At 37.6% G+C, this 26,844-nt stretch overlaps 1 protein-coding gene across 1 annotated transcript in view; it reads right to left on the bottom strand.

The window, feature by feature from the left end:
• Positions 1–26,844, bottom strand: part of CDH2 (cadherin 2) — a 191,133-nt gene that overhangs the window by 50,086 nt on the left and 114,203 nt on the right. Inside the window, exon 3 of the mRNA XM_063451450.1 lies at positions 7,258–7,484. Coding sequence (XP_063307520.1) covers positions 7,258–7,484 — 227 coding nt within the window. The remainder of the gene's footprint in view (positions 1–7,257; positions 7,485–26,844) is intronic.

The raw sequence follows: 26,844 nt of genomic DNA, 5'->3' as shown, positions 1-26,844 counted from the left end.
ACATTTACAGTTTTGAACTACATCTGTCACCAACAGACTCTATGCATGTTGATTGGCTGTTACATGTTTCTTAATGGTACAAAAATGATTAGTAGGCAGGACAAAAAGGTAGAACTGAAGAGAGAGAAAAATAAGGGGCTGGTATGGCATACAACTCCATGACCACATTCCATGTAAAAATAAAAAAATAAAAAATCATATATATTCGTAAAATATGCTGTCAAATACACAAATGTGTTTATTATGTAATGTCCAAATATATATGAACCTTGAGAATTTGATATGCAACACAATATACTTAAAACCTCAATGTGCATCCAGATAAAAAAATTGTTGGTGGAACACTGGTGTATCAAGATTAAATCAGCCTTGGGAATGCTAAAATGTCGTGTGAGCTCCAAGATACATTTACCGTAATATGTACTGGTAAAGAATGTCTCAAATATTTATGACCCTATTAAATCCCACAGTATTAACTCTGTAATTATTTTAAACCTATGTCAGTCTTGATGGATGCTCTGAGTGACCCACTTTCCACGCTTGGAATTAATCTTTCTAAAGTGTCAACCATCCTTTTCTGTTTTTTTTCTCATTAGTGCAACGTCATATATTTATTACTTTTTTTAAAAAACTACAACTTTTGTTTAAAAAAAGAAAGCAATTTAAATTAAACGTGTTCCCAAAGGAAAATGTATATATAATACTTAGGTAATTAACTAAATGGTGAGATAGAGTTCCTGTAGTTCGATGAACATTACTGAATTATTCTCAAAGACAAATTTGCTTCGACTTTGCAGAGATGCCAGATTAATGTGTAAAATTCTGTATTGATTTTAAACAGAATAAAAGATACAAATTTCACTTGGCAGAGAATTAATGTTTTAGAGTAACTTAGAACATATTAGCTCCTCTGTAATGTCGATATATTCCATTGTCGTGGTTTATATTCTGAGTCACTTGTTAGAAAATACAAATAATTTCAAATTGTGAACATTAACATAATAAGAAAATAAAATCTAATATTAACTGTACGTTGAACATTGTGCAACTGCAAATCTTGCTAATTTTACATGTATAAAACAAATATTGATTTATTCATTAGAATTTTTGTCTGTTAAAGGAACACTCCAAGCACCATAACCACTGTAGCATGCAATAGTGGTTTTGTTGGCAGTAGTGCCCTGGCATCCCTCCAATGTGAGTAGTTAAACTGTTTGTTAATGGTTTAACTTTTTTACCTGGTGTCTGCAAGGGCCTCTACCTGCATCTTCCAGTTCTGAAAGCGAGCTAGCTCTCCTGATGCTAATGACCTTAGCCTTGTACCTGTAGGCTTAGCTCTGAGTTTTCAATGAGGCAGGTAATAAACAAGTGAAGACCAGGTGCAGTAGAGTTCCCTGTAACCCGACTGGTTACTGCCTTTAAAGGGACTGCTCCCTAACTGCACTGGGTAGGGGAACTAGCTTTACTCGCTCCCAGGCACTGGACAGCACTCAGTCCTGGGAGTTACAAGGACTTTCCCCGCTCTACGACAAGCCGGCACAGGGATTAACCCTTTATTCCCCTCAGTAACTGAACGAGACCGAGTTCTGGAGGAACAACACTGACAATACTTTATTGGTACAGCTGTATTTTATACACAGATCCCCACAGGGGGTCTCCACTCTTTTCAGTTAACTTCCCTTAGTCCCAGGCAGGAGAGGGCTGCATTACAGATAGCAGTACACATATTAAAACATACTACATACGGGGGCGGGGGGGAACTTAAGAGCTCTGTGCCCCTGGAAGGGAAGCGTCACATATGTAAAACACATATCACTGGATAGCCCTGGGTCCCAACTAGGATCCCTGCAAATAGCGGGGCTATCGGATGTACAGAGCCTGAGAAACCATCATACAAAGTCTGGGCTCAGGCCCTCCAAAAATAGTTCCACAGCATTGCTTGGTTTAGTCCGGTGAATTCAAACTTCGTGCCTAAACCAAGCAACAGAAAATCAGCTAAAAGGCTCAAAAACCAATTCACGCCAATCAGCGCTCCGGGAGGAGAGGGGTTTTGCCACCCAATCAGGAGAAAGGGTGCCAAACCCATGTCCACCAATCAGCGCTCGGTGAGGAGAGGGGTTTTGCCATCCAATCAGGAAAAAGGGCGCAAAACCCAGTTTGAATGAGTGCTCTGTCTCCGATTGGTCGCATGCACCCTGCAGGACTCTGCGGCTGTGAAGCCGACTCACAGTTCTAGGGCATTCACTGGGGCTCACGCCTCTCTCCGGTGGCTGCCTCCACTTTGGCAGCCCCATGGAGAGCGCTCTTTGAGCAGCTACGAGCCTGGCCTTGTAGTTCCAAGGAGGCAAAGTCAATGACTACAGCTCCGTTGGGAGCAGGTAGGGTGATCCGAACCACCAGTACCCCAAAAGTGTCCCCATCAACCTCAGGGACCCGTTTGTGGAGTCCCGGTGCGCAGATCCCGCAAGGAAAGCGTCTCTTTTCGGGATATGAATGCTCCCCCTGGGTGGTGTTTGCCTATCTGAATGGCGGCCACCCAGGAGAGCACTCATTAAAGGGACACTCCAGGCACCCAGACCACTTCTGCTCATTGGAGTGGTCTGGGTGCCAACTCCCACTACCCTTAACCCTGCAAGTGTAATTATTGCAGTTTTTCATAAACTGCAATAATTACATTGCAGGGTTAACTCCACCTCTAGTGGCTGTCTACTAGACAGCCACTAGAGGTCACTTCCTGGGTTCTAGCACAGGAAACCTGTGCTAGAGCGTCGCTGGACGTCCTCACACTGTGTGAAGACCTCCAGCGTCGCTCAAAACCCCATAGGAAAGCATTGAAATGATTTTTCAATGCTTTCTTATGGGGAGACGTAATGCGCATGCACAGAATTTCCGCGCATGCGCATTAGGTCTCCTCGGCCGGTGGGCGAGATCAGTCTCGCCCACCGGCCGACGCAATCACAAGGAGGAGCGTCGCGGAGGCGGAGACAGTGGCGAGGGACATCGCCGCTGTCACAGGTAAGTCACTGAAGGGGTTTTCACCCCTTCAGTAACCGGGGATTGGTGGGTGGGAAGGAGAGGGACCCTCCAGTGCCAGAAAAACGGATCGTTTTTCTGGCACTGGAGTTTCCCTTTAATTATCTCCCTTGTGGTTTTACACTTACGATGCAGGTGCGAACATTCTGATGGATTGGTGTGAACATTCTAATGGGGTACCGGAGTGGTCTGCGTTCGGGAGGCGAACAGGTTCCGTTTGCATGAGCGCTCCCGAACGGGGAAACATGCACAATACACAAATTACATAACAGGTACATAGGGAGACACAGAATACAAGCGGAAAACACACGAATAAGCAGTGGGCATGGTACTTAGTGACGGTGGTCCATCACACCAGGTAAGAAGTCAAATACATTTGACTATTTACATTGGAGGGTGCCAGGGTACACTTGGCAACATGACAACTACAGCATGCTGTAATGGTTATGGTACATAGAATGTTTCTTTAACCCCTTAAGGACACATGACGTGTGACATGTCATGATTCCCTTTTTATTCCAGAAGTTTGGTCCTTAAGGGGTTAAGACTATTATGCAATTAAGGGGACTAACGTTACATAATTTTTTTTTTCATATTTGTATACCAGTTATATCAGTATACCATATTTCTATAACCGCTTTGTTACACTGCACTCAGATTTAGTAGATAAGGTTTATAACAAGGAGGGCCTTAGTAATTTAAATTAAACAAGGAACACTCTAACTTTAAAAAATAAATACATGTATTATTTACATTAGAGTCTTATTTGAATTTTATGAGCCAGAGCTCACAAATTCATACTTTTTTTTTTTTTTTAAATACAGGGGAGGGGATCGGTAAACATGCATATTTGGCAATTATGTAGAGCACAACACCGATATTAAATATACTGATATTTCACACAAAAAAATTGTGAAATGTAACACAAAAAAAAATGATAAAGAGCTCAAACACTGTTACAACATACAGTATTCCATAGCACCATTTGTTGTTAGGTACCCTGTTACATGTTGCAAGCATAATTGCAATGATAAAGATGATATTAAAAAAACTTAGTTTATAATTTAACAATGAGTTGTGGAAAGTTCACAGTTGACTAGCAAAATTTAGGTCTAAAAATGTTTTAATGGAGAAACACTCCCGCTTACCTGAGTTAAACAACACAATGGCCTTGAGCTATGAAGCAGGTGGTGTAAATCCCATCTTTTAAAGCGTATGATTCACTATTTTGTACATCTAGTTTTCTTCTTCTTATATACAGTTTATATGTGTAACCATCGGTTGATTGCGCTAGCAAATATTTTTTATACAGGGAAACTTTATACATGACACTTAGGGTTTCATATAGCTAAGGACACAAGTGTGAGAGAAGTAGCTAAATTAACTTAGAGACAGTTGCCTTGGTTTTGGGCTAGGGTAGGTAACAACCATCATTCTAGATGTTGTGGACTACATTTCTCATATATCTCTTACAGTCATAATGCTGGCAAAGAATCAGGGGAGATGTAGACCACAACATCTGGAATGCCAAAGGTTGACTACCCCAGGTGCAGGTTAATATATGTACATTAATAATAGAGTATTAAACAGGGCCACCATCAGGGGGTGACAACCATGGTGGTTGTCAAGAACCCGGTGGTCCTAGGAGATCCGGCCATCCAGGCCCCACATTCCCAAACTGTTGTGTCTGAACTGCCCATCAGCCTTCAGGACCATGCAGGGAGCACTGCTCGAGCTCCAATGATGTGCTCACATTGTGCTGCCCAAGGACAGTTCCCTGGTGCTCCCAGATAAGGAAGACCAAGGAACTAAAGCAGGACAAGACCCAACATTGTGACTGGCCTACCAAAAGCAGGACTGTCAGGAGGCCTGCTATAAGTGCAAGTAGTTGATGCAAGTTGACAAACTTGCAATTTAGTTTTATTTGGAGCTAGTAATAACCTTCATATAATCAATAACGAATTTAAGAAGAAAAAAAATACTTTGTCTTTACTTGAAAATAAAGTGACATATTCTCTCATCATCTGAAGTTACAAAACACATTTAATCTAGTGAACAATTCCCCAGCACTAGCTCATCACAAATGTTGACTTTGAGCATTACTCCATTGATTGCATTTTTAACCCATTATGTATTAATGTTCAAAGAGACTAAATCATAAAACACTTTCTTTTATTGCCCTATTTAACTTTAAATATATTCAAGATTGTTGTAATGTATTTATTTATTTTTTAAATCAATATAGATGTCAAATCTCATAAAACAGTACGTTTGTGATTGCTATTTTCATTACACATTGATTGTGTTTACAGCTCTCCCACGCTGTAGAGGAAAGACATTTAAACCTTCTGTGGCAACGTTACTGTAAAACAACAAAGTATCCTGATCTGGGACCTGAGTTCTACCGTCCCAGGTTAGTTCTCTGTATACAAATGAAAACAAACTAGGATTGTCATTTTGGGTATGTGTCCCTCAGCTGGTGTACAGCTGCAGTTTTCCTGAAACAGCACGCACTCCCTATCAGGAGGGACTTTCATTAGGATTTTCATTGGATTTATTGTGACTTGGCGGAAAGTCCAGCTTGGTGACTATAATGTCAGATCTGACCTCCATATAACAGCTTTATTTTAAGAATAAGGAAGTTGTGATTAAAGTAAGAAGGTAGTTTAAAATATCAATATTTACATTTTTTTAGTCAGTGTGCCTCTAGAGGCTGTCAATCATACTTTTAATCTTATACTTGGTGCTCAAGACTTTAAAATGTTTCTCTGTGAAAAGAATCCTATTGTTGCAGAGTGGTGATTGCCGTGCATTTGCAGTAGGGCTCCATTGATTATTTATGGCGATTAATTTGATTGGTCGATATCATCCATCTAAGAAGAAAGTGGATCTGCGTGCAGCAGTGAGAATAGGGCACTGCTGGATGAGAGGCTAGTTTAACTCGAATATAATATTAATATATAATATATTGCAGCCAGGAACACTCTAATGTTTTAAATACATAACTCTTTGATTGACACAATTAGAAGTACGGGTTTCCACATAATAAGACCATTAAAGCCAAAACTACATTAAAGGGAAATCACTTTGAGACAACTGTCTTATTCAATAGATTTAGATTTAGCCTCTGCGGGCTAAAAAAAAAAAGCAGGCAAATATGATTTTATTTTTTTAAACATTTACCTGATTTCTTATGCTTACCACACCCACTGCATGGGGCCACTGATCTAACCAATTAGTGACCTACCCATAGGAATTCTGCAAAAGTGCATTGGGCATTCTTGATAGAGTGATATGTGTGCAGTGCAATGATATCGTCACCTTGCAACGTCCTGACAGTTCATGGAGAGCAGGCTCCGGTATCTCTCTCCCTGCTGTATTCATCCCTGCAGGGAGCATGAGGAGCATGTTGCTGCATACAATGATGCCCTGTTTCTGTCATAAGTGGACTGGTCTGAACCTGAGATGGGTTAGTAAGAGGGATGGGAGTGGGCCCAACAATGCAATCTGAAGAAATGTATAGTATGTTTATAAATGTTTATTACATATTTTTCAAAGTTTGCATTATAAGTGTCTGTTGTAATAAAACAAACTCCACCATAACAAAAACCCTACAATCGGAAATCTGTACTATCACATAAGAGTACTTAGATGGCATGCACAAGGCTGGATATTTAGAAACCTGTGTGTACCTGCAAATACTATATAATATCTGCAAAAAACATTGCAATGTCTTGCTGATATACAGCAATGTTTTCTGTCACTTAGTGGTCTATTGCAAGCAGCCTGAAAAACAAAGATGAGCTTGAGTAAGTGTAGTTGATGAATGACCTCTAACACCACTCAGAACTTCTTGTTCAACCCCTGGCACATACCAATTACACAATCCATTTACAATTTACATTCACAATTCATTGGGACGACACAGCACTATTACAGCTGAGAACATCACCAAACTGTTCTCAGATATACATGGGTTAAGTCATGCGCATGTGTGCCAGGAAGAAAGGCTGCCTGACAATACAGTCAAGCAGCGCTGCCCATACGCAAAGAGGGCTTCTAAAGTGCTTGTTTATTGACATTTACATTTATTTATATTACGTGTTAAGCTGAAACACTCTCTTACGTTTCCAGAAGTAGGAAATGATAAACAATTTGGGCTGATTTTGGTACTACTGACAATATAAACACCCACGTGCATATAGATGAATACAAGCAACATACCTGAAGTAGATCCTGTGCATGTTGTGGCTTTAGGAGAATTGTCACTGTCACATGCCAAAGTTCTCTTGTATCTTCATCTTGGGCATAAACCAAAAACTCTGTTTGCTCAGGAGAAATGTCAAAAGTTCTTGTGGCAAACACCACTCCATCACCATCGATCCGAAAATCAGAAGGGTTGCTGGTTTCAAATCGTATCCGTTGATCAGAACCACAATCCGTAAACATTACTATAGAAAAGCAATAGAAATAAAGGAATTAGAACTGAAAGCATCTGCATAGATCTGTTAAGTGATCACATAATCAATTACAAGGTAAAGGTGGAATATTCTACTAGCCAGCAGAAAATAGTGCTCAAAGAAGATAAATACAGAAAAAGAATAAATAATACTGACAGCAAAGTGACATTTTTATTGGCTGCGTGATTGTTCTAAATTCATAATCCAGAACCACAAATAGATTTGAGAAATATGAACTGAATGATTCCAAACCATCATATAACCAACTGCAGTAAAAAAAACCAGAAGAAATACAGGAACATATAAATATCGCTAACATATAACAGTGCAAAACAAACAAACAAAAAACTGCAACAATACAATAGACAATTTATATTGTTTATTCTCTTTCAAAACTGATAATTTTTCCAGGACGTTTATGATATGTATTTTCCAAACCTCTTGTCATGAATGGGTTAAAAAACGCATAGTGCTGTTTACATTTTCTGCAAAAAAAAAATCTTGATTGTGTGTCTGAAAAAATATTACTTTTGTCCTATGTCAGGTTCATGCCGATAATGCAGAACTGACAAAATATAATATTAGTAGTATTTATTAACATACAAAAGGTACCACAATTATAAAATAATCAAAACATTTGAATGCATGAACTATGATCAGGAAATGCACCCCAATGAGCCATTAAGGGTTTATAAAACTTGTGTCTATCTGTAATATATAGAAATGCTGAACCGTGCAGTATTTTAGCTGATCTATCACAAGAAATGAAAGCTTTAATGGAATTAGGGACCATTGTGAGGACAGCAAAACTAGAACCTTCAAACTAAATTACTTCAAAACAAACAACACTGGAATCTTTATGAGCACAGGGACACTTACCCAAATGGCCTACTTCAACATATTACTGCTACTTATCATTCGTAATATGGGAACTAGAAGCTGCTGTGCATTTTTAGGCAACGTCCTATTGACAATAAATCAGGAAGGAAGAAAAAAAAAAAAAAAGAACCAACAGCAACCGAATTTGTCTTGTGAAGAAAAGTAACACTCTTCGTCAGCGCACAGCTGGAAAATGTACTTAATCCACAACAAAATTACATAAAGAAACATTAAAATAGAAGGGACACTTAAGTGTGTCACTCTACTGTCAGTGATTTCCCCTTCTTTAACAATGTGACCTTACAGAATGACCCCATTTGTCAAGGGTATGTTTTGAAATGCAGCAGCTGGGTATTAGGAAACATGAAATACCATGAATTAACTTTTGCCATCTTGAGACAGAAGGAAGAATTATATGCATGTCTCCAAAATGCTAAATGATACATTCACGAACTGAAGAAATAGATAAAGTACCGTCTTACAAAATATTCACAGCAGATGAAGCCACTACACTACCAAACGCCAGGAACATATTATTAGAGGGACATCTCAATATCCCAGAGTGTATGGATGTATTTGCCCACAGGGTCAGATAGCGACTTAGCCTATACCTAGAGGCTCCTTGGAGATAGACGGCATCTGGCTACTGGCAGTCTCAGCTAATGTTACAATGCAAACATTTAAACCGCCAGTCTGCAAAAGACAATCTGCAACTATGTAACCGAAGAGACAAAATACCACTTAGATGTGTTCTAACAAATAAAGCATCTTTTGAATTAACCCCTTTAGAAGCAGGGTTAGACAAATCCCTTGCTACCATGACCTCTCTGACCCATTTTAGTGTAGAAGGGGTTAATTAGACAAACCATCTGATGCAACTCCTTGGGGATCAGGATCTATTTACATGAGCACAGGTGGTGGCTTTTTTTACAAGCACAGGTGGAACTGTCAGAAACACTGAGTTATTTCTGTAGCCACCTATGCTCATGGTGGGGTATCTGATGAACCTGCACTGCACCAAGAAGGCTGAGCATTGTCTCTGGGAACTCGATTTAATATTAAAGTATCATTGGGTTCCCTCGTGTTTAAAAAAACAAAACAAAGGAAATATAGAATTAAATCCCATGGCCTTGGGGTAAAAAAAAATTATAAAATATCTAACAAGAGAGTTCATTGTCCAGTGTTAAATGCAGGTGGCAACATGTTGCTTACAGAGCATTGTTTCAGCTTTGAAATGCCATTTACTGCCAGTTTTGTTACAAAGTATTGTGAAGGCTGAGAGACAGGATATGAATATATCTTTTAGGGACACTGGGTAATTGTAGCATACTTCTACAACCAAGACATACGTGCGCTGAAACTTTGTATTGATTGAACATCTTGTTCATGGGAAATCCAAATAGTTTATTCACAAAACAAGCAGCTGTCGTGTAAAATTCAAGCCAAAATAGCCACGTTTGGCTGTGCTGAAGATCTTCAGCTTGTCAGTTGTGTGCTGAATTTTAAATTTGTCTGTCAATTATATACAACTCACAATTTAGTAAATGAATCACTTAGTATATAATTGAAATGTGTTACCAAGTCATTTTTATAATGGCATTTCTGCAGACCACTTTTTATTTGCTTAAAAAAACAAGCAACAAACTGTTCATTGTAAATGTTGATAAATATGAATGCTACATTATGTTTTACCTCTGCTTGTTCCTAGAACAAAGAAATGTACTTAAAACATATCTACGTGACTGTCTTGAAGGGAGCACGATTGCTCACAGTTCTAGGGAGTCGTGTGTTGAGAAAAAGCAACAATTATGTGCCTGTATGGAAATTGGATGAAAAAAACAACCCAGCAAACAATTATAAAAGCTGAAAAATAATGATAAAATCCACAATGCAGACTCCCACAAAAATGCAGTATTTGTAGATCAAGAAGCTAAAAGCATTCTACAAAGAGTTCTCTTTTTCATTTGTTTCCTGGAATGTTTCCCTTCAGAATCCTTAAACAACAGTTCATTAAGCATGGAATACATAAAGCCCGTTAGGCATAATGCAGAACTAAAGAAGCTGCTTAGACCAGAAATGCCAGCAGCTAATGAAGTGGAGAAAAGCGACAATGAAACTGTTCAGTTTTGGGCAAAAGAACTAACAGAAAAAAGGACAAAAACACACACAGTCTTACACACACATATGTGTCTGTGTGTGTATATATATATATTATCTATAACTATAGAAACAGAGAGAGAGCATAATAAATCTTGCGCTGCTGTTATATATTGCACTATACCTTTAAGTTATGGTTAATGTAAATATTAAGATACTATAAGGGGGTTAATGTTTAGTGACAGTAATAGGGTAGTGCAGCGGTTAATGTTTTCTAAATCTCAGGCACACCAAGACACGGTCCAGATTGCATGGAGGTGGTCCATGAGCTATTACATGTTGATTACGGGAAATAATTGCATGGATGACATCACAACTTGTACAGTACTGGATTCTAAAACATGATCTGCCACTTGAAACTATAACTCCCACAATTATCAGGCAGCACTAGGACATTTATGTTTTCTACCCTTAACCCCTAACCAACCTAACAAACTACACTACACATTAAAGGACCACTATAGTGCCAGGAAAACAAACTTGTTTTCCTGGCACTGTAGTGTTTATAGGTCCCCCACACCCTCATGGCCCCCCTCCCGCCGGCTCTAGGAGAAGGAAGGGGTTAAACGCTTACCTTTCTCCAGCACTGGGGACTCTCCTCCCTCTTCCGACGAATGCGCATGCGCGGCTAGAGCCGCGTGTGAATTCAATCAATCCATAGGAAAGCATTTCTCAATGCTTTCCTATGGATGCAAGCGTCTTCTCACTGTGAAAATCATAGTGAGAATCTCGGAAGCGCCTGTAGCGGCTGTCAATGAGACAGCCAGTAGAGGCTGGATTAACCCTAATGTAAACACAGCAGTTTCTCTGAAACTGCTATGTTTACAGCTGCAGGGTTAACCCTAGATTCATTGAGCTGAAGTGGTCTGGGTGCCTATAGTGGTCCTTTAAGTCTTACAGTAGCTGCTGGTTCCAATAAATTGCCTTTCTCTTGGAATTCATTTGGAGTGCCTGGATTCATTTTCTATTTTTACAGTAAACACTGACACCTATAGTACCATAACCTTATACTACCTTACCACTCACACAAACATAAAAATATAAATGATACATACATAGGAGAAAATACCGCCATTTCGAGGTTCTGGAATTAATAAACCTATAAACCTCGTGACCTCTCATATTGTGGTACATTATGATGTATATAAAAGTTTGTTTGTTTATATAGATATTTTTTTTATATAAAGTAGAGCAAGAAAAAAAATTGTTAAATTGTCCAAACATTTTTATCAGACAAAAATAAAAAAAAATAGCTAATTATCTGAGATGTTCAGTATCATACCAGACTCTTGTAAAAGCACAGTTTATTACTATTCACTCTTGCATTCATTCTAATAAGCTCCCCCCCCCCAAAAAAAAAAAACAAAAAAAAAACAAGAGAAATGCTCACTGCTTCATTGATATTCTCCCTCTAGGCAAAAAGCACAATATGAAATTCAATGAAAACGCTCTTTTATTTGACAGAACCCTGCGAAAAATGCATCAAATTGCTGGTGCCCTGGCAAAATTATGCTCTTTGTGCAAGGAATGGCCATTAACAAATTACACAGGAGTCTAACTACCCATAATTAAATTACTCTGACAGAGTACAGGTTGTGCAGCAACCACTGTTCTCTTATTCTCTCAATGCAACCAGAGCTTTTATTAACCCATACGGTACTCTCGAGGTTTACAGCACATTGCACTTGGGGGTATAATAGATACATAAAGTGCTTTATCTTACATGTTATTTACCAGGGTATAAGAACAAGGACAGAATATATTTGTGCTATCAGTTACTCTTGGGGCCAATTAAGAAATTATTCATGGAGAACATAATATTTGCATCCCTATATAGATGAAACATAATGAAATATAGTGTAGATTTAAAAAAAAGAGCAAATTAGCTCTACTTTTTCTGATGTAATACAAAAAGGATTATGATGAAGAAAGGGAAAGAATTTAAATGCCCATAAACCTAATGCTTTAATGAATGGATACTGTGACCTAATAGAGGCAAGTCCATTTAAAATAATGCACCAAAAATGAACCATGATTTTAAATGATAGATTTTAACACCTGGAGACTAATAACATAGCATCTTACAAGAACGTAATCAAGCTCTATTATGAGAGTCTTTTTTACCCTCTTGGATTAAACTCTGAAACTATAATCCTTTTGGTTTCCGTTGGGTTACAAAACACCTAAAATGAACAGTGGAAAAAAGTGACACTTATAGTCACCAGAACAATTACATTTTTATGTAGTTGTTCTGGTTAGTATAGCCAGTCCCTGTAGGCTTTTTGTTGTAAACACTGTCTTTTCAGAGAAAAGAGTGGCACTGCCGTTTAGTGTTTCCACCCTCCTCATGGAGACACTGAACTTTACTCATAGAGATGTGTTGATTCAATGCATCTACTTTAATAAAATAGTAATTCCATGCCATGCTTTTTTTTTTATATAATTATTTATTTTTGCTGTGCATGAGATTACAGGTAACACATCATCTTGCAGTGCCACAACAGCAGCAGCATGCAGATTGAGAACAGTAATTGACATGACATGCGAGTAAACAGCACAATTTTTTATGAAGATAAACAGGCTAGATATGCATGAGTGGATTGCAATAACTTGAACAGGCTTAGTATGCATGAATAAACAATGCTAAAGTAATCAAGCTAGCTCAGTTATATAGGAATAGACAACAAAAGCTATAGGAACTGATTAAATTATAAACAAATTGTGAGACAGGAGTCCACCGCAAAATAGTATGCCCATGCTGGTAAAGGTGCCACAAGACAGCAGCCGGGCTTCACTAGCTCTTTCGTCCAATTCCCAACTTGTGAAGGAACGGCTGGGTAGGAGGTAAATATAGTGTGAAAGTGCCGGTTACAGACCTACACGTGAGTGCAACAAACAATCCCCATGTGTTGATATTCACCATCTTGAGGGGCTGTATATGACAGAGTCCCATTGAGGTAGGCCCTGGCCCTGCTACCCTTTGCTGCAAGCTATGCTTATCGCTTATTGTGCCATTGAGGCCCATGGGTGTTTATCAACTATTGTGTGGAGATGGAGCCTTGCTGAACCGGCTGGATGCTGGCTCTGAAATCAGATCAGTTTGGTGCACAGAGGTAAGAGTTAGAAGTTCAGATGCCTTCTGGTACTGCTGCCTTGCCTCTAACTTAGCCTAAAAATCACGTAAAGAGTAAGTCCAGCCATACCAGAAATGTTTTGATGTAGGCCTCAACTGAGTAGCTAGCTGCGATCTCTGCCATCTTAGTATGAGTGCAGAAACCCGTTCAGTGTAGCAGGACTTAGCACCTGGAGAGGGCCATCCCTCTGATGCACTGGTAGACCGCAAAACGAAAGAGTGACAATCTTGGTCGGAAGGTTACGATTTCAGTAGCGATCGATCCACCAGAGTGCCTGTTATGCGGTATGCAAGGTTTAGGTTTGCATGAAACCCAGGAGCTCAGGCAACAAACATCCACTCAGCTAGACAGTCAGGCATCGTCCCCCATGACATGCTTTTTGGGGTACTAAAAGGCATTTTGGAAATAAATGCCATAAATATATCTGGCTAAACCATTTTCAATGGAATTGGCCCTTAACAATCCTCTGTGTAGGTATCACCATAGGTTCAGTCCTGAACCCAGCTGTCATTTGCATTAGCCTATTTTATTTTATTTTTGACATCTTCATTCAGATCTAATGACATCAGAGGAATCGAAAAATCAACAATTATTAGAGCAGTGTATGTAAAACTCTTAAGAATGTAACACCTGAGTGTAAAATATGCTCACTCACACTTGAATGATACATGTGACCCTTTATGGACTGCTTATCACTGGGGGGGACACACAAAAAATAGCTATTTTTGCCTTAACATGTTCATATAACTACAAGTTATAAAGAAAAAACAAAACGATCCAAGTCAATTACTTTCAACCTTTCACATGTCCTTGATGCCGCTGTGGATACAAATGAAGGCAACCCCCACCTATCACAATCAGTAATGATTTCAAACTGTGCCTTAACAAAGGAGCAAAAATCCTTTGATTTTGAAACACAGAAGACAAGACAAAAACGAAATAAAATAAAAAAAACAATCAAAAATATGCAAAGAACATCAGTAACGATTCCACCACAGTACACTTTACTATGCAAAATATGCAGATCCTAATATACAATCCCATTAGTAAATGGCACTGTTAGATTGAAATAACATTTCAGAACTGGGCATTCTACAATTAAGTGGAGCTATTTCATCACACTTAATCTTCCTATACATAAAAACGAAATATCAGTAGACATACGATGACACTGCTTGAAAATGGTTCAAATAAGAAATAATACAATAAAAATGTGCGTTGTTATTGCACAGCAGGTCAGTCGTGCCTTAAAAGGATTGGTTTGGAATTTTAATTCCAGGAAGCATTTCAAATATTTGTGTTTATAGATGTAGTGTCTTTAATTCCCAAAACTATTTGTTTGAAATTTTCAATGTCTTTTGATTTGAAATTCTGCTCCCAATTATTTAATCCAAAAAAAAAAAGAAGAAATAAAGAAAGTAAAGGTAAGCCAAAATGAAAGTTGAGATATGCATTTTTTTCTGCTTCTATTTAATGGAAATGCCTAGGCAGCTTTTCATACAGGAATACTGCCCGTCAGCAAAACACACATATTTGGCGAATCAAACAGAGCCCAAATTACATTTGATTCACTGATCCCTTTCAAATCCTGCCCTGCCATTCAATAAGCAGAAACCTTTTTGAAGAATGACATTCTATATTTATTTAAGTTTAAAAACACTAGAATGAAAAGTGCACTAAGCATTCCTTTTACCATTGTCATATTGGTCATTGAACATTTTGATCCCCTAATATAAGAGAAATTTTTTTTTTCTTCTCCTTTTACGCAATACGTATACCATAAACAGACATATAAAAGTTAAAATAACATTTCTCAAATATATACATCAGGTTTATGTGTTCTGTGCCTTTTATTTATTTTTTTTCTTTCTAATTTCTAAAATAATGGTGTTATCACAAATCAGAAGTCAAATTTAATATTAATTTAATAAATAGATTAAAAATACAAATAAATATATAACAAGTGAAAACAAAACCCAACAGTGCCAAGTCTTAAATTAAATGCTGGTAAAATTCAAAGGCTAAGTAGTCAAAGTGAAAGCATAGTTGACTTGGAGAATTATTCTAGTTCAGCTCTTTTGACCTTAAAGGGATCCTCCGGACATCTAAAGCACTTTAGCTTTTTGACATGCTTTATGGGTGAAGAGTGTGTTGTTTTTTGTTTTGTTTTTTCATTTTAAAAGGAGAGCAGATTTCAACAGAAATTGGCACTTTTACTAAGTCCCCTGGTTACACCCCCTAGCCTGTTAGACAACTAGTCCTGTTACATCCAGATTGTTTAGCTCAGGGTAGCTAAACTCAATAGGCAGTCAATTGCCCAGAGGTAGGTGTATTTAAGATATATAGCAATCTTATCAGAGTAATTTTAAGCGGCACTGTCACGCTAAACGTACCTTTCTCCTATCTCTTCCTTTTCTCTTTCTCTCTCAGAATCTGTTCTTTTCTTTATTTCTGATCTAGTTTTCTTTAAAACATAAGACAAAGTAGGGACTACTTTGTCTTATGTTTAACATAACAGACAGTTCCACTTTAACAAGATTAGTTATTTGCAATCATCAGTAAAACATTCAACAACAGAATCAGTTGGAATCAAACATAATTTAATATTGACAACTGGGTGCAAGACAAATAGATGTCACTGTTAACTGACTGACACTGTAGAGATACCCAAAGTAACATAATCTCTAATAATGCATACCTAACATATAAACATATCATAAAACATCAATGTTGTCCTTACAGAAAAGTGTACACATTTAGATTATATAAACTTACACAATTTAAATTTTTCACTTATTCATTCAGCCTTTATAAAAAAAAATTAAGAAATGAAAAACATTAGTGCTATGTCTCAAATGTTAATACAAATGTAAAAATAAATAAAAAATGGTCAAATCCCTTGGTTATATATATTTGTAAGACCCCTGAAGGTATTGCTAGCAGTACAGCTGACTAAAAATGGCAACAGAATGTAAAAAAAAAAGTATGTCTGCTTTTGAGCATAATGTTTACAGTGAATACAGTTTAGCCATATATTTCTAAAATAAAGGTATATAAAATTGCTATACCAATCTTTGTCAGTCTCTGGAATGAAATGTTCTTTTACTTCTCTCCACTCCATGGCTGTAGGAATTCATACCCTTACCAACACTGGCAACTCGAGAAGCGGGACGTCAGTGGGAGGGTGTGGGCCAACTAGACGATTGTATCACTGGCTCTGCCCAAAAGCAGTGGACCTATCTGGAAAAGGGTTGGGTCCACCTTAATTACTGGGAAGTCATCATGTGGTGAATGCCTGCCTGGATGCCTTCCAATTAAGCCCACTTATAATGAACCAAGCAGAGAGCACTGTTTCAGTGTTTATTGAAGAGTCCCAGTGCCTCGAGTGCAGCTTGAGCATGTATAATGACAAACTTGTACTACAAAATCTAGAAACCAGGAAACAAAGTGGGGTTGGTGGAAAAGGACCTGTAAATCCGGACTGTCCTGACAGAACCAATATGGTTGGGATGCATGGGAATGACATGACCCATTTAAGCTTCCTGCACTGTTTAAAAGCAGGAGGTGAACTTACATTTTCAGGAAATTTATAGGTATTATATTAGTAACAAGTGGCATTTGGCAAACAAAGTTTATTCATCTACAAGCTGGTAATCATAACAACAGTATAAATGAGGGTGAATAAAGCTTTTTCAACTAGAGTTCATTTTGCAAAATACATGAAAATAAAAACGTTTATACTCGACTTAGGTAATGAAGTGGTTAATGCAAAGGAAAAACAAAACAAAAAAAGGATGCTTTAAAAAAATAAAAATAAAACTATTAGCCATTTCTGGGTAGCTATTGAAATATTCTGACAGGACAGTACTTATTACCTGAAACCATGAAGCCTGCACAACAAATTAGAGTAAATTATAACTAATTTATTTAGACACATCGGTTTGTCATAGTACTCATTTATGACTCACTGTTTTTGATGTTTTGCAATTTGTCTAGTGGTAAAATCAGAATAGACAGGATTCTGGCAGCTGTCCTGCAACACGTAATTTTCTTTACTTTTTATTATAGGCAACTCAGCATGTTTCATACATAATCTGAAGAACGCACTAGCATGACTTTATTTAGGAATATGTTTGTAATTTTTTTTGTTTCCATTAAAAATGTTCAAAGAAATACAAATATATAATTTATGCCTGTCGGTTCTGTGTCATTATTTTTAGTGCAGTATATGCTAATATGCATTATTCTACAAAGCAACATTGAACCATATATGAAAGTCTAGATGTTTTATGGTAGGCAGATGCCATATTAAGCAACTCTACTAAAGGTTAAAATGGTCTGGATGGAGTGGTCCAGTCCTTTTAATACTGCAATGTAATGTAAATTGCCGTTTTGAAGATACGTTTCTGTTGCACAGATAAATACACTTTTAGTGGCTGTCTTTCAGGGTGCTTGGTTTGCATGACATTATGTGACATCTGACGTGCTTACACGTTGCTTAAGGAGGTTGAACTTCATCAGATGCTTTTCAAAGGGAAACTTCGGATTCAATGCTTCCCTATGAGAACCAATTGAATGAGAAGACAAGAATGTGACAGCCTGCAGAACCACGTCACTGGAATGGAACATGGAGTCAGTCGCCGTGCTGGAAAAAAAGTTTGTATTTTTTTTATTTCGTTTAGGGATTCCTGAATCTAAACGGGGAGTGGAACACTATAGCGTTCAGAATACATGTTTGCATTATTAAAGCTATAGTGTTTCTTTAAAAGGCAAGGATAAATGTATTGATTATAAACTAAGATCTGTGAATGAATACATTTAGTAAGCATACTATTATAAATTATCCCCTTAAGGACTGAGCCAAATGTACACGTTTTGATCAAAATAAAACTAGGAATTTGACTATATGTCTGTTCAATCGTAATTCACCTCTTTCAAATTAAGTGCATCCACACTTATTACATATCATTTTGTTCAGGAGAAATAGGGCTTTCATTTAACATCACATATTTAGCTATGAAAATTTTATATGAATAAAATATAAAATAAATGTGAGGAATTAAGAAATGTTCTTTTTTTTAGTACTGCATGACATTTTAACTGTGAATGTCATACTACTATTTGCTTTTACTGCAACAAAACACACATATTTGTATTCAGCGATGTTTCACGTGTAAAACAGTACCCCATATGTACAGGTTTTATGGTGTTTTGGGAAGTTACAGCGCAGTGGTGTATCCTGGTTTTGTGCTGCCCTAGGCAGGACAAAACTCAGGCGCCTCCCCCACCCCCCGCGCCACCCCCACCCAACCTTTCCCCCCGCCCCGCATTCTAAATACACACACACACACACACACACTCGCTAACAGAAACACACACACACTAACAGACACACTCACACTCACTAACAGACAAACACACTCACTAGCAGACACAAACTAGCAGACACACACACTCACTGACATACACACACACTCATAGGCAAACACACACTAACAGACACACACAGTCACACACTAACAGACACACACACTAACAGACACAGACACACACACACACACACTAACAGACACAGACACACACACTAACAGACAGACACAAACACTAACAGACACACACACTGACACACACTAACAGACACAGACACACACTAACAGACACAGACACACACTCACCCACCCACATTAACACATTTTTTTTAAATTTATTTTTAACACATTTTTTTAAAAAAAATTTTAACACATTTTTTTTTTTTTAACACATTTTTTTTAACACGTTTTTTTAATTTATTTGTAACACATTTTTTTTACATTTATTTTTAACACATTTCCCCCCCCCCCCCCTAGCCTCCTTACCTTTGGGAATGCTGGCTGGGGAGGGGGGTGTCTCTTCCTCCCTGGTGGTCCAGTGGCTGCTGGGCGATCGGGCGGCACTGCCTGGCGGGCGGGCGGGCGGCGAGGGAGCACTTCCCCTGAGCTGTCTGCTCAGCTCCCTCGCGCGCCTCAGAGTGAGGCTAGGAGCCGGAATATGACGTCATATTCCGGCTCCGCCTCCCAGCCTCACTCTGCGGCTGGCGAGGGAGCTGAGCAGACAGCTCAGGGGAAGTGCTCCCTCGCCGCCCGCCCGCCAGGCAGTGCCGCCCGATCGCCCAGCAGCCCGCCGGCATGTCTGTTAGCCGCAAGGCTAACAAGACATTTGCCTTGGGCATTTGGGGGCGGCTTTTTTTGCCGCCCCCTGGAAAATGCCACCCAAGGCAAATGCCTTGTTTGCCTCGCGGCTAATACGCCCCTGTTACAGCGTCAAATATAGCATGTTACATTTTTCTGTTTTTTTCACATTGAAATTCGCCAGATTGGTTATGTTGCACTTGAGACCATATAGTAGCCCAGGAATGAGAATTATCCCCATGATGGCATACCATTTGCAATAGTAGACAGCCCACGGTATTGCAAATGGTGTATGTCCAGTCTTTTTTAGTAGCCACTGAGTCACAAACACTGACCAAAGTTAGCATTACTGTTTGTTTGTGAAAAATGCAAAAAAATAATTTGAACGCCAATTTTGGCCAGTGTTTGTTACTAAGTAGCTACTAAAAAAGACTAGACATACCCAATTTGCAATACTTCGGGTTATCTACTTTTGCAATTTCAATGTGAAAAAACTTAAACACAAGGCTTATATCTGACTCTGTAAGTTTTGAAAACACCATAAAACCTGTACATGAGGGGTACTGTTATACTCAGGAGACTTCGCTTAGTGTTTCAAAATCGTAAAACATATCACAACAATTATATTGTTAGTGTAAGTGCAGTTTGTGTGTGAAAAATGCAAACTACGTCACTTTCACTGATGATATCATCGTTGTAATACATTTTACTGTTTTGAAATCCTAATATTTGTGTTCAGCGAAATCTCCCGAGTAAAACAGCACCCCACATGTACAGGTTGTATGGTGTCTTAGAAAGTTACAGCGTTAAATATAGTGCTAGCAAATTAAATTCTCTGCACTTTCTGCCTGGGTTCTCAGGCAGGTCCCGCAAATTGTAAATAATAAAATGACTTAATTATGTAAAAATATTACATAAATATATATGTAGAACTAAAATATGTATATTATTTTGTTCTAAGTGTATATTGATATCAAAATACAGTTAGAACAAAATTACACACATCTATATATATATATATATTTTTTTTTTAATTATTTCTTAGAATTTGTATTTTTCATTTTTAATGTATTTATACATTTATTTATTTTATATTATTTTTATATATATATATATATATATATATATATAATTATATATATTTAATTAATATCATTATATGTTTTTTTATATATTAATATATATGTATATATTAATATTAAATACACTTAGACAGTGTATGTGTATGTATGTGTAACTGTATATATATAGACTTAGATCATATATATATATATATATATATATATATATATATAATATAACATGTATGTGTGTATATATATATATATATATATTTATATATATATATGATCTAAGTATATCATATTTCATTGTAAACGGCTCTAAAACGTAATTCAGGCAGCAAGGGGACTACCTGTCATTCCAGGCACTCCCCCTGCTGGCACTGCTCTTGACGGCTATTCCGTCCATGTGATCGTGAGGTCCTCACAAGGATCTCGTCATCACATGGCCCAGGAGGGCCAGATAAGAAGCAGGGGGACTCCCTGGGATGCCAGGTAAGCCCCCCCCCCCCCCCCCCCCCCATCTAAATCGCCGGCAGGGAATCGCCAGCGAGCAGGTATGTCCCCTGGATGGCGTGGACGTGCTATGCTGCCCGCAGGAGTTTAGAGCCGAGTCCCCAAGGACGGCATAGCACGTCCGCCCGTCCTCCTTAAGGGGTTCAAGGAACACTATAGGGTTAGGAATACAAAAATGCACTATACTGCTGAGTACCTGTTTAGGTCTCTTGCCCCTTTCAGAATGGAGTTTAATTGAGATTATAACAGAGCTTCATGCTTACACATATGCTTGCATAAATGAAATACTTTTTGTTTTAAGTAAACAAATATTTATATGAACTAAAATGTTCAGGAATAGACCAGGCCTTTGATCACACCTCTAGATACACCAAAAGGAGGACCAGAAACCTAAACAGTGCTTAGTGGTTGTATTCCTGACACTATAGTGTTCCTTTAAAGTCAAAGTAACTGAACTTGAACCATAGCTCACTGGAATTTTTCTCAAATTAGCTAATTTGGCCTTACATTATAAACTGATTTAGAATTGCTACATTAGTAAATAACTCTGTTAAGTCACATCTTTTGTTTCACTTCTGAACAGGTAGCTTTTATCTCTAAGATGACTTGCACCAAACCATTGTTAAACTACCCAAATATCTCTCTGCATTCACATTTTTCTAATTTGATGGGTCTAAACCTGCCATCCAAGTTATACTACAAAGTGAGTAGTGGCGAGAAAACAATGAGTGAATTAAAACTGTTGAACCGTGTACATTTTAAAATCTCTTCTTGTGTTATCACACAGATTTATTTTATTCTAAAAAAAAAAAAAAAAATACAAGGATTACAAAGGAAAGGTCAAATTCCCTCAGGAAAATTTGCCGATTTTAGCCAATGGGAAAGCATTGGATTGACTAAAAATTGGCAATTGTGATGATGTCACCAAGGGGGGCGGGGCCCATGACGGCGGACCAGGGTGGAAATAGGGTGAGTTTTCATTGCTTTTAAGGGGGCAGAGGAGGGGCAAGCCACCTAAATGGTGGGTTTAACACTATAGGGTCAAGAATACAAGTTTGTGTTCCTGACCCTATAGAGTTCCTTTAATCAAGGGTGATTACATAAAATAAAGATCAGTTAGAATACATATAGTCACCCATGATGACTACCTGAATACAGCATTTACTTGGTGTAATTCTCTACTATTCCTATAGACATCAAATGTGACTACTTGGTATATAAGCTTTGTACACCAGATATATATAATAGTTGCTCTTTGATCACTGATTGCAGATGCCCATTATCTTACAAGAAACATGTCACAGACAGGGTCAATTCTGCTTTTTTTACAGACAGGGTTCACTTATTACATTTACCCCACCGAGTCACTCCCTAGGCTACTTACTTGTAGACTACAGCACTGTCGTTCTTTTGATTTCCATTGAACTGTACGACCTAATTTCTGTCTTAAGATTCTACCCTCTGAGCCTTCCACTCCTTTTGTACTATCTCGTCACTTGACCTCAATACTTTAGCTTTTTCTATATTTTTCTGCTTTGTACTTGCTATGCACTCTTCCTGTACCATTTATTATTCCCTCACTGTTATCCTATTTGCCATTGTGTGTTCTGTGATTGCTGCCATTTTTCTTCCTTTCTAAATGGAGAAAGGGAGAGCAAGTCACAATCTTTTCAACACTCAATTCTCATCTCTGTGTTCTTTGGTTAACACTCATCTTTCTATTCTGTGCGTAGACAGGGGATATCTTACTGGCTGATTGTTAAAAAAACAAAAACAAAAAAAAAAAAGCTGAAATATATTTATAATACTATGCTACTAATAGCCGGGATGCTATTTTTATTTTTCAACATGGCATCCAGTAGACAAATAAATGTTTATACATTTATTTATACATTATATAATGTAGTATAAAATAATAGTATGATCAAAGGAGTGAACAAAGATTTTGATAGGAGTAGAAAATAAAAATAGCTAATTACATAAGTACACACCCAGGAACATGTCCTTAAAGCAGCTCTGTTACTAAAAGTCAACTCCCTGTGTCTGAACCTCTTTTCATTTTTTCCTGATGCTAGTTTTCATAAAACACTTTTGTAAAGCAGTCAGACAGATAAATATTGACACACATTCTGGTGCAGTAGCCAATCAAATTTGCCCATGATCCATCAGTGGAATCAAATTGCAGACATCACGAACACAGGAGAAGAAAATGGCTGCACCCACATATTCAGATCTGGCACAAGGAAGAAATGATAATAAATATAAATAAAGGCAAGTGGCACGAAGGGGGGAAATAATTATTAGAATACAGGTGGAATAAGAAATTGAATACAACACATGACAGGGCCTCTTTAACCCCTTAAGGACACATGACATGTCTGACATGTCATGATTCCCTTTTATTCCAGAAGTTTGGTCCTTAAGGGGTTAAAGGGACTCTCCAGCCAAGCAGTTTTACTCACCTGGTTCCAGCGCCGGGAGCCTCGTGAAGCCGCGCCCCCTATTTCGTCAAAATGACGAAATAGGCGGGCGCGAGCAGGGAGCAATCAGACGCTTCCATTTGGAAGCGTCATTGCTCCCCATACTTCAGAGGGCGGCATTCATGGATGTGGTCCTTTAAGGATTTTTTTCAGAGAGTGTTCTCTCCCTTCTTTACCCCCTGCTGTGAATATAATATTGTGCCCACTCTTCCTTTCCTGCTGCCATCTGAATTGTAAAAGAACTGTGGCTGAAGTCATTAAAGGATTTGCTTGCTAATTTGTAGCTTTGCGTCCTTTAACCCACCCCATGATTCCACTACATGATTTTCTGGGTTGCATTGCATAAATTCAGAATTTTGTTTCGATATAGTTAGTGTTATAAATATATATTATAAAGGGCTCTTTGAAATTACATTTTATATAACTTAGTGTTGCTAATGTTAACAAATAAGTCCCATTAACACTACTTCTGATCCTGATATTATCTGAGTGGCTTTTTTCCATCCCATGTCTTTTGGTTACATTTAACAAGGGCAAGAATAAAAATCAACTGTGATGTTTTGCTATATTTTGTACCCAAATTGCTTGAGAATAGAATTGGTTCGGCAGGTTTTTTTTTTATCCAATTTGATTCCGGAAGGGCTTGCGATGCAGTTTGTGAAGCAAATAAAACACAAACACAGAATTCTTTAAAATTAAATTCCTTTGCGACAGAGTTGACTGGGTAAACTAATAAAGCAGTTCTCTGTGCATGCAATGAGCAGATTTGTTTTTATTTAATGGTACAGAAATAGATATCATTTAGATTTCTCACCTGCTCAACCAAGTAAATGTAAGAAAACAACCTCTGCACTCTACAGCAGAATGAACGCCTGCAAGGAAATCTCTCTCTAACTGGAAAAAAATGAGAACAAACTGGATTTCCACAGGCTATACATTTTTTTGCAGCCCAACCAACCAGTAATTTAAGGAATAATACGCAAAAACGCAAAAAGTGCTCTATAGAAACCATTAATCAAAATATTGATTCATATCCAATATTCTAGGACACCGTTACAAAAATAGCCTGCATCTGCCCGTGCATATAATGTAGCATCAAAGACTGGATTGGAAAGTTCCTGCATTAGTCCAATGCTGAAATAAAATACTTAATTGAGAGTGAGTACATTTACAAATGCATGCGACTGGGATCACTCACTGAACCTGTGACAATACTGAACGTAGCAGGGTTAATGGTCTAACAGCCAAGGGTAAGCTATATAAAAAAAAGTAATGTAATTAAGCCATTTTAGCCCTGACTCTGACCTTTCGTCCTACACATGGTATCATAGAAGAAATGCATGTATATCTGCCATAGCTGGTATGTCAGACAACAAAAAAGTACAAAACAAGATTTTCCAAAAAATAAAAAAAGGTTTTCATAGAGAAAATGTATACCTAATATGTAATATCTTTTAGTTAGTCATTAGAACTTGTCTTTACATCCTTGCCTCTTGTGCCATTTTACCCTGCTCCCTCTAGAATGTAAGCTATTGTGTTTTATAACCCACTTCCTCTAGACTGTAAGCTCGTTTGAGCAGGGTCCCTTTCAACCTATTGTTCCTGTACGTTTTTGTAATTGTCTCATTTATTGTTAAATCTCCCCCTCTTATAATATTGTTAAGTGCTACGGATTATGCTGGCGCTATATTAATGCCTATAATAATAATAATAATAACTAATAATAACTCTGCTAATGTGTCCAACTCATCTTGCTACAAATACTTGTCTGTTAAGCCATCTATTGTACAGCGTTACAGAATAAAAAATATTAATAATAATAATAATAATCATCAGTTTAGTTATTTACTAATGCATGAACTGTCATGGGGGTAGCAAGTCTCAAAGACTTTCAACAGTGCCGTCTTCATTAATCTACACCAGGGGTTCCCAACCCAATCCTCAAGTACCCCCTACCAGTCCAGGATTTAGGAGTTACCCTGTTGTTTCTAAAGTGTTTCTTTCTTCTAAACACAACTGGGTAATCCCTAAATTCTGGACTGTTAAGGGGTACTTAAGGACTGGGTTGGGAACCACTGATCTACACAATGCCACTCCAGTCCTTAGTATTTTGAATTTCCTTTATGTAGTCTTCTAAAGTTAATATCTATTTAATATATTCACGTAATCGCAGTAAAATAAAGTGTGAAAACATTATTGCAGCATAAGCAAATAACATCCTTGCTTGTTTCTAAAGGAGGCATTAACATTTGTGAAACACTGACCTTGACTTATGTATAGTAAGTAATCTTTATAGAAAGCAAATGAGAATAGACATTAATGGAACTTGGTGTATACCGGGAAAATGTGAAACTAGTTTAGTTTGTATGTTTAAAGCAATAATTCAGGAAGAATTGGCAAGGCGTAGTGTGTTAATTGGTAATTACAACCCACAAGTATGTCAGGATTATGTAGCTAAGAATCAAATAAAAACTGCAATAGATTAATGAAGTTATAAAACCTTATTATCTAAACAAAACAAAAACAGAACATTCAGTTGTTACCAATAATTCAATATAGCATTTTCTTTACTTCTCTATTAAAAACAAGAAATGCGCCTAATGTCCCCCCATCTATGGATACTATATTATATATGTATTAAAGATACATGGCTGTTGTATTTACTAAGCATTATTTTTCCTAAATAATACCACTAATTATTGAGAAACTAATAAGAGGACAGTAAAAAATGGTACATTGCTCCTATAAAGAATTTTTTTTTATAAATTGCTCTAATGACCCCTACTTTTTTTTCCAATTTTATAAACTAGCACACACACACACACAAACCGGTTTCTATGGTGATTCATTTACTGTGCTAAATAACATCTATTCCCAATGCATTCTTATAAACAAGTTTAAAAAAAAAAAAGCCAACATATTTATATCGATATAATACTGTGATTAACATTTATTAC

This window comes from Pelobates fuscus, chromosome 4, assembly GCF_036172605.1.
Source record: "Pelobates fuscus isolate aPelFus1 chromosome 4, aPelFus1.pri, whole genome shotgun sequence".
In the NCBI taxonomy this organism is placed as follows: Eukaryota; Metazoa; Chordata; class Amphibia; order Anura; family Pelobatidae; genus Pelobates; species Pelobates fuscus.
This window is presented reverse-complemented; position numbering and strand designations above follow the sequence as displayed.